Consider the following 13845-nt stretch of genomic DNA (forward strand, 5'->3'; position numbering starts at 1 on the left):
CTTACCGAGAAGTAGCGCACACCCACTGAGTCTTGGAGGAGGCGCTCGAAGCAGGCGGCCCAGCTGGCCACGCGCTGCTCAGGAACCCCTCGAAGACTGCCTGCTCCTGGAAGACTGCCATTACTGTTCAGGCTGCTCTGGCTGCAGCAGCCCTGCAACTGGACTCCGCTATAGTCTGTGAGACGGAGAGAGCAGATTTCAGAGGTTAGAGGGCTTCAGTGTTAAAGGGTGATTCAGGCCAGAGGGAATGTTTGAGCTTCTCCTCTGTGACCTTTCAACCTTTGAAATATTCCTGTGGATTTGAGCATTTTTATGTGCTTTTCTTTTGTTTGACAATTGAGTTATTTTAATCCTTGGAGGAGAACATGGCTTTTATAAAGACATTTCTTGGCATACTCTACGAAGGCTTTAACAAAACATATCTTGCATTGGTTCACCTCTTTAAAAGGCCCTCACAAATTAGATTTTTGATAAAAATGCAAGCAAGAAAAGCCCAATAAACAGCACATTTTTAACATTTGAACAACATCAGACTTGGGGTCTAGTGCTAATTTAACTAATGGCAGCTATTAACCCTAAAACTTTCAGTCACAGCACACTTACGGAAATTACAGGAAAAGGGAAAGACAAATAAGTTGCCAGCAATTTAATAAAAGTCTTGATCCTTTTGGAGTTATGAGATGGAACAAAATAATCTAGACATAATAGATAGCCAAAAGGTGCCCCGTAACTGTACAAAATTTGATTAGAAACAGAAAATGGATTAGCCATAAGGTAAAGGTCAAGGGATTTGAAAGGAAAGCTAATGGATTTTCACTGTACCCTTTGCTATACCTTTCATCAGTGACTACACAATAAGTGAATGTCAAAGTTCAAAGTATGTCGTGGGGAATGTGTGTAGCACAAAGCCAGCAGATCTGATTGTAGCTAAGAAAGAGCAGCTTGGTAAGAGAGGAGCACAGGAGGAGACACAAGGAGAGAAAGCAGAATAAAAGAAGAAAGGAGAGCGGGGACATGCATGATTAAAGGGACACAAAGAGGGGGACTGGAGGATCCGGGACTGCTGGTCAACTAAAGTGGGGGCTTTGGCCTACACAGTACCTGCTATCATGGCAGCAGATGGCCACTTTAGAACTGTGGGCCGAGCAGGCAGGGAGCGAACAGTAAAAACAGAAAAACAAAAGGTTGACAGTGAGATTTGTTACAGACACATAGCTGTTGTCATTCTGCTGAAAATCAACCGGCTGGCACAGGAAACTGGTATTAACACAGTGTATCTTTGCTGTTGAGAATAGAAATGTTCTCACTACAGTAGGTCATGTAAGGTGCAGTGCTACATCCTGCCAACACGCCTGCACAAAAAGTAGGGTGGGTTTACAAATAGGTGTAGTTCAACTGAGGCAAAATAAAAGTACTGTAAATAGTACATGACGTAACTAACAGCCTGACAGTGAGGTCTGTCAGATTATTACTAAGGTGGCCTCTACATGACCTTTATAAACATACAGTTCATCCTTGTGTATGAGCAATAAGTCTAACTGAATGAGTAGATGTGTCGTTTCGTATGTCCTTCTGAGAAACTGATTTTCTTTTTACAATGTGGCCAAATGGCTGGTTTTCCCCACACTGCTGAAAGTCCCTGTCTAAAGTTTGCTGACAAGCCACTTGTTTGGACTTGGTTTAATGTATTAGGACTGAGGCTTTGGGAGATGTGTTTACCACATTGTGTGCAGCTCAGTTAATGAGATGGCTTTAGAAAGCAAACAGCCGTGCATGTCTGATGCACATCCACAGTGAAAGGAGTGGAGCTGTGCTCCTCACCGCAGCCTCGGTCAGCCTGTTAGCAAATGTTATTAAAAACTGCTATGAAAGGGAGGAGCAGGCAGCATGCACGCTAGCCCCGACTGTAACCCAAAACATCCTTTGTTAATGAGGCATGCTGCCTACAGTGAATACATCATCCTCACTAAGTCTTTTTATTAGAGCATTTATTGAGCAACTACAAAGGATAGTGTTGAGCAGAAAATGAGAAACAAAATTGCAGACACTGGAAATGCTGGACAAAGTGCTGCAAAAACTGTATGTGTTAGTAAAAAGGGATTATTTAGGAAAAGCCTTCAGATCTTGTGAATTAATTTAGGAGTTTCACACAAATATTTGCCGTTAGTTTCAACATTTCATATCCATCGATCATGTTTGGATTTTGTATTTCTGTTACACAATAGTGTTTAAAAGTAGTGATAAAGGAGTTGTACTCACCACCATCTGAGGAAGCAGCAGACTGAAAGAGAACAAAGAGAGACATGAGTGAGAGGCTGCCCTCATGACCTCCTGTGCTGAGACAAGAAACTGAAGATAGCAACTTCTCTTCAGGCATCCCACTAGTTCTCTGAGGTGTGTGTCTCTGTGGTCTGTAAGTGAGAGTGTATGCGCTGCTGGGAAAAGGGTTGGATCTTGGGTCTTTACACAAGGCCATTAATTTGTAAGTGGGTGGACCCCAGGCTTCCATCACACACAGCTGTTCACACCTCCACACCAGGACCCACCCTTCATTTTATATTATCCTCACACACACACACTCACAGGCTGGAATGTGTGCTAACTACAGTCGCAAAGATCACAACTCATCAAGGCAGAGATACTTGGGAAGCCATCACTGGCCATAATGGTCCTCTTTTCACTTGCTAATTCAAGGAATGAATGGTTTATGCATGTGTTGATGTCCCTGAATAAAAGACAACCAGCACAAGCACCCCTAGTGGACATTTACATTTTACAGTGACAACTTTCCATAATTGGGTGTAATTATAACCAAGGGATAAAGCTAAATAAAACACCACCGCGTCTGATCTTATCATGGATAAACAAATATTTACTTGGCAATGCTTCAATTTGAAATCACTGCCTCTGCATTGGGCTTTTCTAAAAACCTGTTAGCATAATTTTGGTCAGGCTAATAAAGAGAGATTTAAAGCCCAAACTGTGAAGCTGCTGTCGCAAATATATTTAAATGCAGGGGAGGATATGAGAGGCGCATCTTAGGGTTTGGTCCAAGAACACTTGAAAAATCGGTGCGTTGGAGTATTCATCTGAAAAGGGGAGACTATTTCCAGAAGAGTGCTTTCTGAGCTGCCACTTCAAAGTGTGAATATCCAAGGCTGATAATACGTCTAAACAAGGCTCCTATTGCCAGGCTGGTGCCTTGGTGTGAGCAGTACATACAGTTTGTACTTTTGTGGAATTGCATAATAGTCTCCTGTAAAGCTGTAGCACTACAGAACAATGAGAAATAACAAAAATGGGGCACCCTGCTGAGAAGCACAAATAAGGATATGGTTTAAAGATATAATATGTAAGATTTAAACAATAGAATGTCTAAAAACAACTAGACGTATGTTGTATGAGTTGTGTGCTTACATGTGTGCTAAACTGGTGGTAATGTCACAGAAATCAACTCAGTAACAGTAATGCAGCATCTTTTCTGCCACATAGCAGCATTTTTCATTAAGTGCTGCTAATTGGAACAGAGTAATCCAGTAGAGACCTAATTATTGATATGATATTCCAATATTGATCCAGCTTACTTTGATGTGTTACTATGGCAAGCGGCACCAAGCTAATATGTAAAGTTACGCTATTATGTAAAAACGTTCAACATGCTTAAAGTTACTTTTAGTGCGATTGTTTCTATCATGGAAAACACACTTTAATTTCCCACATAAAGTTAGTAACAGCAACTACTTGACTTATCGAACAGTAAGTTAGCAAGCTAGCAAAGCGTAAGCTAACGTTACTCGCGGCTAATTCATTTTGATAAATAAACATAACGTGAATAAAACTTTGATGCATTCATTAGTCTGTGATCATTATATCTGTCAGATTTTCATTCAGCAACAATAAAGACAACAACTCCCATGATCCCACGCTACTCCACAACATTATCAAAGTCAGTCTTTTGTTAATGTTTTGATTGAGAGACACCCAGTGGCAGAGCATATATTTTTCTAATTAGGCTTGTAATTTAATTAGTAGTTCAATCAATAGAGCGAGCTCAGCCATATTGCGGACCAGCCCATTCTTTTTGTTGAAGCCACTGGCCGTCTGAAGGATGTAACCGCGGTCATGTGCCCTGACGTGACGCTTCGTTCCATTTTGGGAGTGACCACATGTAAAAGTTCTATCAGACATTGACCACAAAACCACTAATTGTCTGTCACAGCCTCTTTACAACTCTGCTGCTGCTGAGTCCAAGCCCATATAGTCAACACCCAGAAGCCAGCCCTTTTGTGGTGGCTTGCATGTGTACAGTAATCATGGGCGGGTAGGAAGAGGACCAACATGAAGCTAAAACAGAAGAGAGAGAAAAGAGAGAACACCCACTCCATCTGTCTGTCCCTTTGGGTCTAAAAACAGCGAAACCTCAAACCTTAAATATATAGATGTGGCTCATTTTAAAGAACGAGACAGACATCACACAATGTGACGTAAGCTTCGGTTCTCAACAACAAAAGGGCCTCAGGCTGAGTTTGGCTTTGAATTGGCATATTCACCATTATCCATTATTTTGAAGTAAACCTGTAGAATCTGTAATTAGAGAGATTTTAATGTGACAAATACAATGAATATCCACCTATTGGAAGGGGAACTTCCGCTTATTCACCAACATGTGATACTAGTGGGAGTTACAATAAATCACAATGATGCACATGCAGTCTAAAGCTTAGTTCAGAGGAAAGCTATGCTGATGACAAACTGTCATTAGTTGTGTAAGCAGGCTGAAATGTCTACATGACTGTTGCAAAATCCTGCTTATAGTCTGAGCGACAGCAATACATATTTTATTAGATTTTGTTCAAATTCTACTTGTATTCTCAAATTAAGGAAACTAGCGATTATTTTAATTGGTGGCTTTTTTTCAAATAATAGATTGTTTGAGCTATGAAATGCACGTTGTAGTGTTTTGTCCAGCCCAGTGGTCCAAAAGTCAACATTCAGTTTAAGGGCTTCAATAAGTCATCTGTAATTGGGGTCTTTGTTATGTACTTTGTGGCAATATGTACCAAGTACTAAGGTGGGGGCAGGGTTGTACAGGTAAAGCTATCATTCAGTTATCAACCTGCAGCTACACTGATACGTCACAAAACTAACAGAAATCAGACAGAAGGTATATATGTCCATTTCCTGAGCAATATCTTACCAAATATATATGTCAGTTATATTTCCCTTTATTATGTATCGCTGCATCACCAATTTATTTAATTTCATGTTTAATGTTTTATTGTACTTGCCTTTTAAATAAAAATATGAAGTAAATCCACAAGGTTTCTATTGAGGTATATGTAAATTGTGCTTTTAGCCGTTTTATTTTTGAACTGATTAATATTAGATCAATCAAAGTAATAATTGACAGATTTATTGATTATTAAAATAGTTGATACATACCTCATAAAGCACTGATGAAGCATGGCTGTTTTGCTCTATAAATGTGCTGAATGATAAATGCATTATCACAAAAAGTTGTTGGTTTATAATCTGTAGCTCAACTAATCAAGTACTCTCAAATAAAACGACATGTAGGGCTAGCAAAGCTACAGATGCGGTGTATTATGTTTGTATGTATGAGGCTGCAGGGTTAGACCACACACACCACTCGTTATTTACTTCCTTGGCCAAAGTGATGACCCAGGCCCACCATCACTCCCTTCCTCTGTTGACACCTCTGGTGACGAGCTGCTCCACCCTGGGTGGCTCTGTGCCGCTACAGACACTCTTTGATCCTTTTCATATGAGGCTGAATTCAGAGATCCCATGTCCAAGCTGGGATCCCTCTGAAAACTGTCCATGTTATGTTGCTATCAACCAAATGGACAAAATCACAATTCAAGTCACAGAGAGTACCCTGGCTCCAAACAGAGCAGGATTTGGCTCACCAGTTGGAAAACGCTGTCCCAGCTTTACTGTGGTACAGCCCCCACGCCGTACAGTCTGGCATCCTGAGACGCCACATGCTGAAGGAACGTAGATGATCTTACCAAGACAGATTTATGTGTGATCTGAAGTGAGCCACCACGACAAAAACAAACTTTCCCCAAAGTTAAACTGGTTGGGGGATAAACCACATTTACACAAATGTTAATGTGGTCCATTAACACCTCTCAATGAGAGTATTTCTGAGCTTTTAAAAGGGATTTCTTTTATATTTTGGACTTGTTTAGGCATGTTCCTTTCCTCAAAAAACTGGGTTGAGATGTAACCTGCTCAGCTCTTCCCCACAGTCAGATAAGAAAGCCGCTTCTAAACTTTTACACAAGTCAAGGCTGATTCTAGCACCCCGCAAACAAACAACCACGAGTCCCCGCCGCTTCAAACAGCTGTTCTGAGTGTGAGAGAGACGAGCGACAAAGAGGGAGATTAATGAGAAAAGCAGCTGACTGAACAAAAGGAGTCTCCCCGCTTCACACAGAGGAGGAAGAAGAGGCTCGCTCGGCAAACCACAGTTTACTTACAGTATTGAAGTTCCAAGTCCTCTTGAAGGAAAGTCTCTTTTTGAGACTCATTGTTCCCTAGTCTGCTACACCAGCAGCACACAGACAGATTATGTGTGTGTGTGTGTGTGTGCAAACGCATACCTGAACATTCCCCACCCAAAACTCTGCAAACCATGTCTGTACAAGTCGAAGAGAGGGGAAGAGAGGGAGGGAGGGAGAGAGGCAGAAATCTGACATGGTACTGGACAGAAAGAGAAAAGAAGAAGAGGAGGAGGGGGGTGAGAAGGAGGAAAGAAAGATTTCCTTACTCCGCAGCTGTTGCCATGGAAACCCGCCCGACAATACATACAGCCTCTGCCACAGTGGCATGAAGAAATCAGATGAATTAACCCCCCCTTTATTCCCCTCACTAAAACACACACACACTGGCCATGTCAGAAACCACACTGGCCTTCCCCCTCTTTTGTTTCCAGTTGGGGCACTCTCTTCACTTGAAAGAGGGAAGAAATACCCAGTCAGTTTAAATTGAAGCCAGATGAATTTTGTTGAATCAAAATAAAAGTTTGGTAGCCCATGAGTTGAACTCTGAGCTTCATTATCTGCTGTCACAGAGCACCATTCTTACTCCAACGTTAATCATGTCAATTGGTGTTTTCTGTTAGCAATTTAGCTCATGTACCGGCAGAAGAAAATTGTTTTTTATTTTGGCATCCCTTGTCGTCTCCGCTGCAGCACTGTGCCTCCGCTTTTCTGGCAAATCTCTACATCAGCATGCTTTGGACCAACTATTATTCTTAAATATAACTGGTGGCTCATTGGGAGGTTTTCCCATGGCGCATGAGCGAGCATTCTTTGGACTTAATTTTGCCGTAAATAATGGATGAGATTTTTCATTAATTTGTTTATTCACAACATGGTTTCATGGTAGATGTCTCCTGTTTAATTGGATTTTGACATGGTCTATCACTTTGGAAATTGGATGTTTGTCATGTGTGCATCATTGAGTTGATGGCTGCAAGAGGCAATAACAGATGACATCTTAAGCCCCTCAGTAGGGGTGTGAGTTCATGTAGGTTAACACATTAAAAGAGATGAAGTGACAGAAAAAGACTAGGTCGTACAATGTGTCCAAATGAACAAAATTGTACAAATTTGGATAAATATCAACCCACACTTCTGGACAGCCTCTCCTCGAAAGCTTTCCTTTGTTGCACCCAGTTATACACACAAAAAGTGAGAGCTTGAGAAGAGAGAAGTTAAGAGTGATTTTCAAATTCTGAAAGCTTTCCCACCTCTGCACCCCTGGGTTATTACTGTGTGTGTGAAGAGAGCGTGAGTGTTGAAATGTAGAGCTTTTGTGTGATCACACAGACAAAGAAACATTTTTTGGGGTGGCATAATTACATACAGTACTGGTAGGGGTGTAAATCACACGAGTAGTAGGGGTGTAGATCACAAGTTTCCTCATGGTAAGATATTATATCTGTGCTTTGGGCAATGATACCATATTTGCTGATATCATAGTACGATATCATTTGCCCATTTAACGCTTTATATTCACTCACAAAAAGCAACTACGGTAAATATGATTTGACCATTTTATTACTGAGCTCTTCCAGAAATGTAAATATAAACAATTGTTTCCTTTAAGTAACAAGAATATATATGGCAGAATTGGGAAGTCGACATTTCAAAATAAAGGTGTATCTTAAAGATAATTATATGTATCAGTATTTTTACTTTGCATCGATGATACTGAAACATTGAATTGATATATCGATAAAGACTTGCAAAGATTTTTAAGAATTAATTTGCAATAATTGTCTTTATAACATGTTACATATTCAAAATTAATTGCAAAAATGAACGCATTTATTTTGACTGCACATACAAAGTCAATGCAAGACGTGAATAGACACAAACACAAGAAATTTGTGGGGTGCTGTGTGGGGAAAGCCTTCAGCAATGTGATGCATCTGTCGATATGGCATTTTTTAAATCCAAAATGAAGGAAAAACGGACGAAAGACTGCTTAGAGAGAAGTAATTTCCTCCAGGAAAATGTATTCTATTACTTCTACTTTACTATGAATGAATTCAGCACTTTCATTGGACTAAGTGAGCACAACAGTTTATGTTTACGTGTTTCTTGCCAAAGAAGATATGCTGCAGGGAGTGGAAGAGCCTCAGAGACACATATCATCAGTAGGTCAGCAGTATGGCCAGCTAGTTGCACACAGGCGGCAACCTCTGGGTCTGAGCAGGGAGGCAAACCAGGAAGGGCCTAAAGCCTGCATTCTACCAAAAATTCCAGCAGGGGGTGCTAAGTTTGGGTGCAAAAACTTTCAATGGAAGAATTTAATTTTAATGCAAAATGAGAAAACTTCTCACTTGATTTATTAACTCAGAATTATTTTAGGACAATACTTTGGCCTTTGGTAAAAAAAAATATTTTTCAAGACAATTTGATGTTAATAGTTTTAATAATGGCCCAATTTAGAAGAAAATAGAAGATAAAGAATCGTATGATTTGGGGTGTGGCTACCTTTGATTGACAGGTCACTAATAAGGAGAACTGTCATCAGGAGAGAAGCAGAACAATGCGTATCCACGGCAACGTGTCAATAAAGTTATAATGTTATATCGATATAAAAAAGGACATTTAGCGGTTTGGTCTCATAACTTTGACCCTTTCACTGTATTTCCACTTAATGACAGTTTATTTGAACATTTTGTTCAGTAAAAATGTCTTGTTCAGTGTTTGGTTGGACTAACAGACACTCCAAGGAGTCGCTGCTCAGTTTTCTGAGGTAAGAAAGATACATTTTGTTTTTGTTTTATTGCTAGCCAAAACTAACATCCCAGTTAATGCTCCAATTAATGCTAACATGAATTAGCAGCAGCTTCTCTCAGTCAGGTTGAGGTGTAGAGAGGCTGTAGTCAGTGATCAGATCCCTCTCCTCCTCCACAGTCCAGATATGGTCTGCTCCGCATATCGGAAACAAGATGGCGACGCAAATGGCGACGAGTGTAACGCTGAACTCGAGGCTTCCAACGGGCCACAAACCAATGGGTGACGTCCATTATTTATATACAGTCTATGGTTGCACATCATTAGACAATTGGGAAAATTGGCCAACTCTAGCTTGGAAAATCTGAAATTAGGTGATTTTAATTAAATGAATAAGGAACTGTTTTCACGCAGTGCTAAATTTTGTCACAACGTGGACTTAGATGATTTGATGAGCATTTAATTTGATGCATATTGATGCCTAATGGAAGAGAAAGAAGCTGTGTTCTAGTTCAATTTTACACACTCCTTCAAACTGAATTTTGAATACATACTGCTTCACACAGATAAAGTGGCAAAAATCAATTTGATTTTTTATTATGCCTTTCATAGACACGAATGACCCACAATGCGAAGCACAAAAGAAATAGATGAGCTACTCACAGCTGGAAAAATGCATTAGGAACATTGTTGATACAGTTCCAGGAACATCTCAGATATATAAAATAAAGTAATTAATCTCTGGTGGAACATCTTGTTTTCTCTTCCTAAATTTCAATTAGCAGTCCAAAGCAGGTGATGCTCATCAGTGCACATATTGTATTATTTCCTGGTAAATTCATTTATAACGCTGTACTATTCTAATAATTACTATATGCTCGAACTGCAACAAAGAAAGACAGAATGTGCATGCGTTCTTGTGCAGATTAAATCAGTCATGCAGTAATTAGAAGCTATTCTTGGTGCTAAGATGAGTCATCCATAACTGTGGTCACAAAATCACAGGACACAGAGCAGTCTACTTCAGTCCTTCAGGCCTACTTTTGCCCTTTGACCTCCCTGAGGCAGAGTGTTCACAGGTGAGTACATCTATAAGCACATAACATGTTGGAACTCTTCAAACCAAAATGCCTCCAGGAGACACATTTTTCTTCAGTGTCTGAGTGTGCTGCCACAGAAGAAATAGGTTTCATGTGAGCTCCGAGGGTCTACTCGATTTAATCAATTTGTGAAACTTTTCGAGACAGCGACAACGAGTGCTGCTTGTCACAAGACCTAACTAATTGCATGTCAAGTTCTTCACCAGGCAATCTTTAGCGAAGATAGAAAACAATCTAGGTCTGCTATCTGTGGCAGACGACAAACTATTCCCCGACAATAACATCAAGACTGAGCCTCGCATGGCGGCAACTTCCTTTTGAGGGAGAAAGGAACGAGGGCGCGGCGACTGATAAGATGGAAGAGACATTTCTCTCCCAACCGAGCAAGAAGTGTTGGGGAGAGAGACTGGTTTAGAGAATTATGAAACTCCTCTGACAATATCAGAGTGAAGATAGTGTCGACAGACAAGCGGGTGTTTAATTTTAGGAGGTTAAGGAGGATCTAGTGATTTTACTGTGGGAAATCGTGTTTGTCACAACACATTTGCCAGACACTCTATCACATTAGCAAGGATCTGATGAGGTCAGTATGCTTATGTGATGCTAGGGGGGGCAGGAATGGTAAACAACATGAAGACAATTAGAGTCCCCTTAGATTTCCTATCTGCATTATGTGCATAGATCAAGGGTTGTGAAACTCTACATCCCCTTCAGACACATATTTTCATAACATATCTTATTATGCAACTTACGGTCATGCTCCATTATGAAATTCTATTTTTTTTGTCATGAGAGTCTCAAAAACGATGCCAGCAGTTTAATTCAGCTTGACGTATGATCTAATTTAGTGATACAATTTGAATAACTTAATTTGATTTAAATTTGTACTGGGACTGTGTGATTTGGACATTTTTTGTTATCTAATGGCGGCATAACCTCTGCCAAGGAGGTCATGTTTTCAGCTCGGTTTGTTTGTTTGTCAGCAGGATTAGAAGAACTACTGGCTCACATTTCAAGGCTCATCTGACCTATTTCCCCTTCACTGTCAAGTTCACTTGTAACACTGGAAACAGCTATCTATCAACGTGTTGCATAAAAGCTCTGAGCAATAAAATACAACACATCTTCTTTTTAGTGTCCATGTAGCTTCCATATAACAACTTAAAGCTCATGAACATGCAAAGGTCAAGAGAGCATCTTTTGGGGACCATTCGAGGACCATGTAAGTGCACCAGTGGCAGAGAGCTAAGCTCTCTAAATGCTGTTCTAGTTCAAAACATTACAGACAAAAAGATTTGTCTAAAGGCCAAAATCCAAATTTAGATTTGGAAGTCACATTTAACTCACCAACAGCATGGAAAACAGTCAAATCTGTCGAGCACATGTTTTATTTGCTCTAGCAGAAGTGGCCACTACCCCATTCAGGTAGATTTCCAGTTCGCCAAGCCTTGGCAAACAATTGAAATTGTAACTTACTGTACACAAAGTGTCGCCACTTATTCTAAACAAACTGATGTTGCTTACTGTACACATACTGCCACAGCACATGCATACTGTACTGTGCTACTGTGCAGCACTGCTGCTGCTTTGTTACACACCGATACAGGCTCCTCCCACTTGGTTCTGCGATGCCGGACTGCAGTGTGAATGGACACCAATATTACCCTGTTGCCCGTCTGAAAAGGGGCTTCTGTTACTGCGTTGCCTATTTTCTGCCTGAAATCTTTTCAGAAACACATTTAAGTGTTGCTGTTTAGCTGTTTTTCTGAGAAATTTCATTCAACATTTTTCCAAGCACCACACAATGTTGCTTGTGTCACTCAGTGCTATGTGCTCTCACTGCTCGTAGGTATATTCAGAGATATTGTGGTTGACACCTGTTGAAAATGCCCTTTGGAAATCAAAACTGATGCCATTAGTTAGCTAAAAAAAAGCCAAATCTGCTTTTTCTAATCTTTTTTTTTTAGATTTTACAAATAAACAGACAAAAGATACAGAGGTGCAAAGAAATGAAGGTCATTATCTGACCCAACCACCATTGTACACTACTGAATATTCAGTTATTTATAAGAAAAGATTAATAATTTAAGGCTCAGATTTTTTCCACAGTGTATAAATTCAGATGTAAAATCATTACGTTATTTATGTAAGCAGATCAGACTATATTCCAGGACTTGAGTGGGAAGCCAACACTTTGTGATTCAATTATGTTGATCTCTGAAGAGTGTAATCTTAAAACTAATCTAATAAAATGGGGATTTTCTATTAAATGAAGAAAGATCGACAATCAAATATTACAATGGTGTTGGGTGGATACAAATCTGTCCCTGGGGCCTGAGCCGAGAGTCCAGACTTGTGCCGAGGCGTCTTTTAAGTGTAATCCCCTCAGCTAACAAATAGGTTGCTCTCAGTGTCTTTAAAGACATGAGTGATTTGCATGCAAACAGAGGCCATCGCCACAATGCGTTTCATCTCTTAATCCCTCTGATCGGCAGTAATCTACTGCCTGTTCACTCTAACTGGTTAGCCACAGCAGATGGGTACAGCTCTGCTCCAGTCTGGATTAAAGTGGCATTACTATGATTTGTGCAGTGCTGTCGGTGTGTGTGTTTGTGTTCACCACTTGTTGCTGGTAAAAAAAAAAGCAGACAGGGAGTACTAGCATTCCTCTGGATAGAGGTGTTTACCTTTTCCCTCTGATGCCCTACTTCTAGCAGGGTCGGGAACGTAGTGCATTAACCGATATCAGAATTTGTCTTTCTCAACTTGTGACGACAATGTAAATTCTGATCTTAACCAATGTTAACTCTGCCTGAACTTGTATAGCTCATGGCACCAGACTCACTTGCTGAACTGTGAAAAGCATGCAGGAAGAACATTATGTTGACTCTCTTTGCGGTGTAACAGAAAAGAATTCAAGGCTGAAAGAAATACTGAATACAAAACCAGTAACAAATAAAATACATTTGATTTACAAGGCACGGCTAAACAAAAATAGAATAACTTCAGAGAGGGAAATGAGAACCACGACCCCTCCCATCTCGATTTATTATCATAGAGAAAGGGCTGCGCTCTCGTGAGCCTGGAGGGCTTGAGGTGGGTAAACCACATAAGATACCACCACACCCTATTACTGCTCTCTTTCTCTTCCATAAAAAACACCAGAAATGGACTTTCCAACCTGAAACCCGACACTTGTAATTAACTCTGTGAGGTTTTACGCCAAAGTAACTTACACGAAAGCTGAGTGTACAGTGTTGTGAAAAGTCTTGGTGCTTGGGTACAGTTGTTGTGTGATGATAAGGCTGTGATATGAATGAATATCAGCAAGGCTGTATGTTGGCAATGACCAGTAACTGCCATAATTGTTTACTTCCTGTGTATGTCCTACTGACCTTACGCCCAACTGTTAATCCTTTTGGTCATTCAGGGAACCTGAGCTGGTTGAGTTAGACTGGGAAAGAAGG

At 40.3% G+C, this 13845-nt stretch overlaps 1 protein-coding gene across 4 annotated transcripts in view; it reads right to left on the bottom strand.

Annotated features, from left to right (window-relative positions):
- rgs12a (regulator of G protein signaling 12a) overlaps window positions 1–13845 on the bottom strand; it is a 38545-nt gene that overhangs the window by 11902 nt on the left and 12798 nt on the right. For 3 of the 4 annotated variants that reach the window (XM_059354871.1, XM_059354873.1, XM_059354874.1), the window contains 3 exons: window positions 2260–2281; window positions 1102–1134; window positions 6–175 (listed from right to left, as the gene is read on the bottom strand). In XM_059354871.1, coding sequence (XP_059210854.1) covers window positions 6–175; window positions 1102–1134; window positions 2260–2281 — 225 coding nt within the window. The remainder of the gene's footprint in view (window positions 1–5; window positions 176–1101; window positions 1135–2259; window positions 2282–13845) is intronic. The other variant, XM_059354872.1, reaches the window with a different exon arrangement.

This window comes from Centropristis striata, chromosome 17 (assembly GCF_030273125.1).
Source record: "Centropristis striata isolate RG_2023a ecotype Rhode Island chromosome 17, C.striata_1.0, whole genome shotgun sequence".
In the NCBI taxonomy this organism is placed as follows: domain Eukaryota; kingdom Metazoa; phylum Chordata; class Actinopteri; order Perciformes; family Serranidae; genus Centropristis; species Centropristis striata.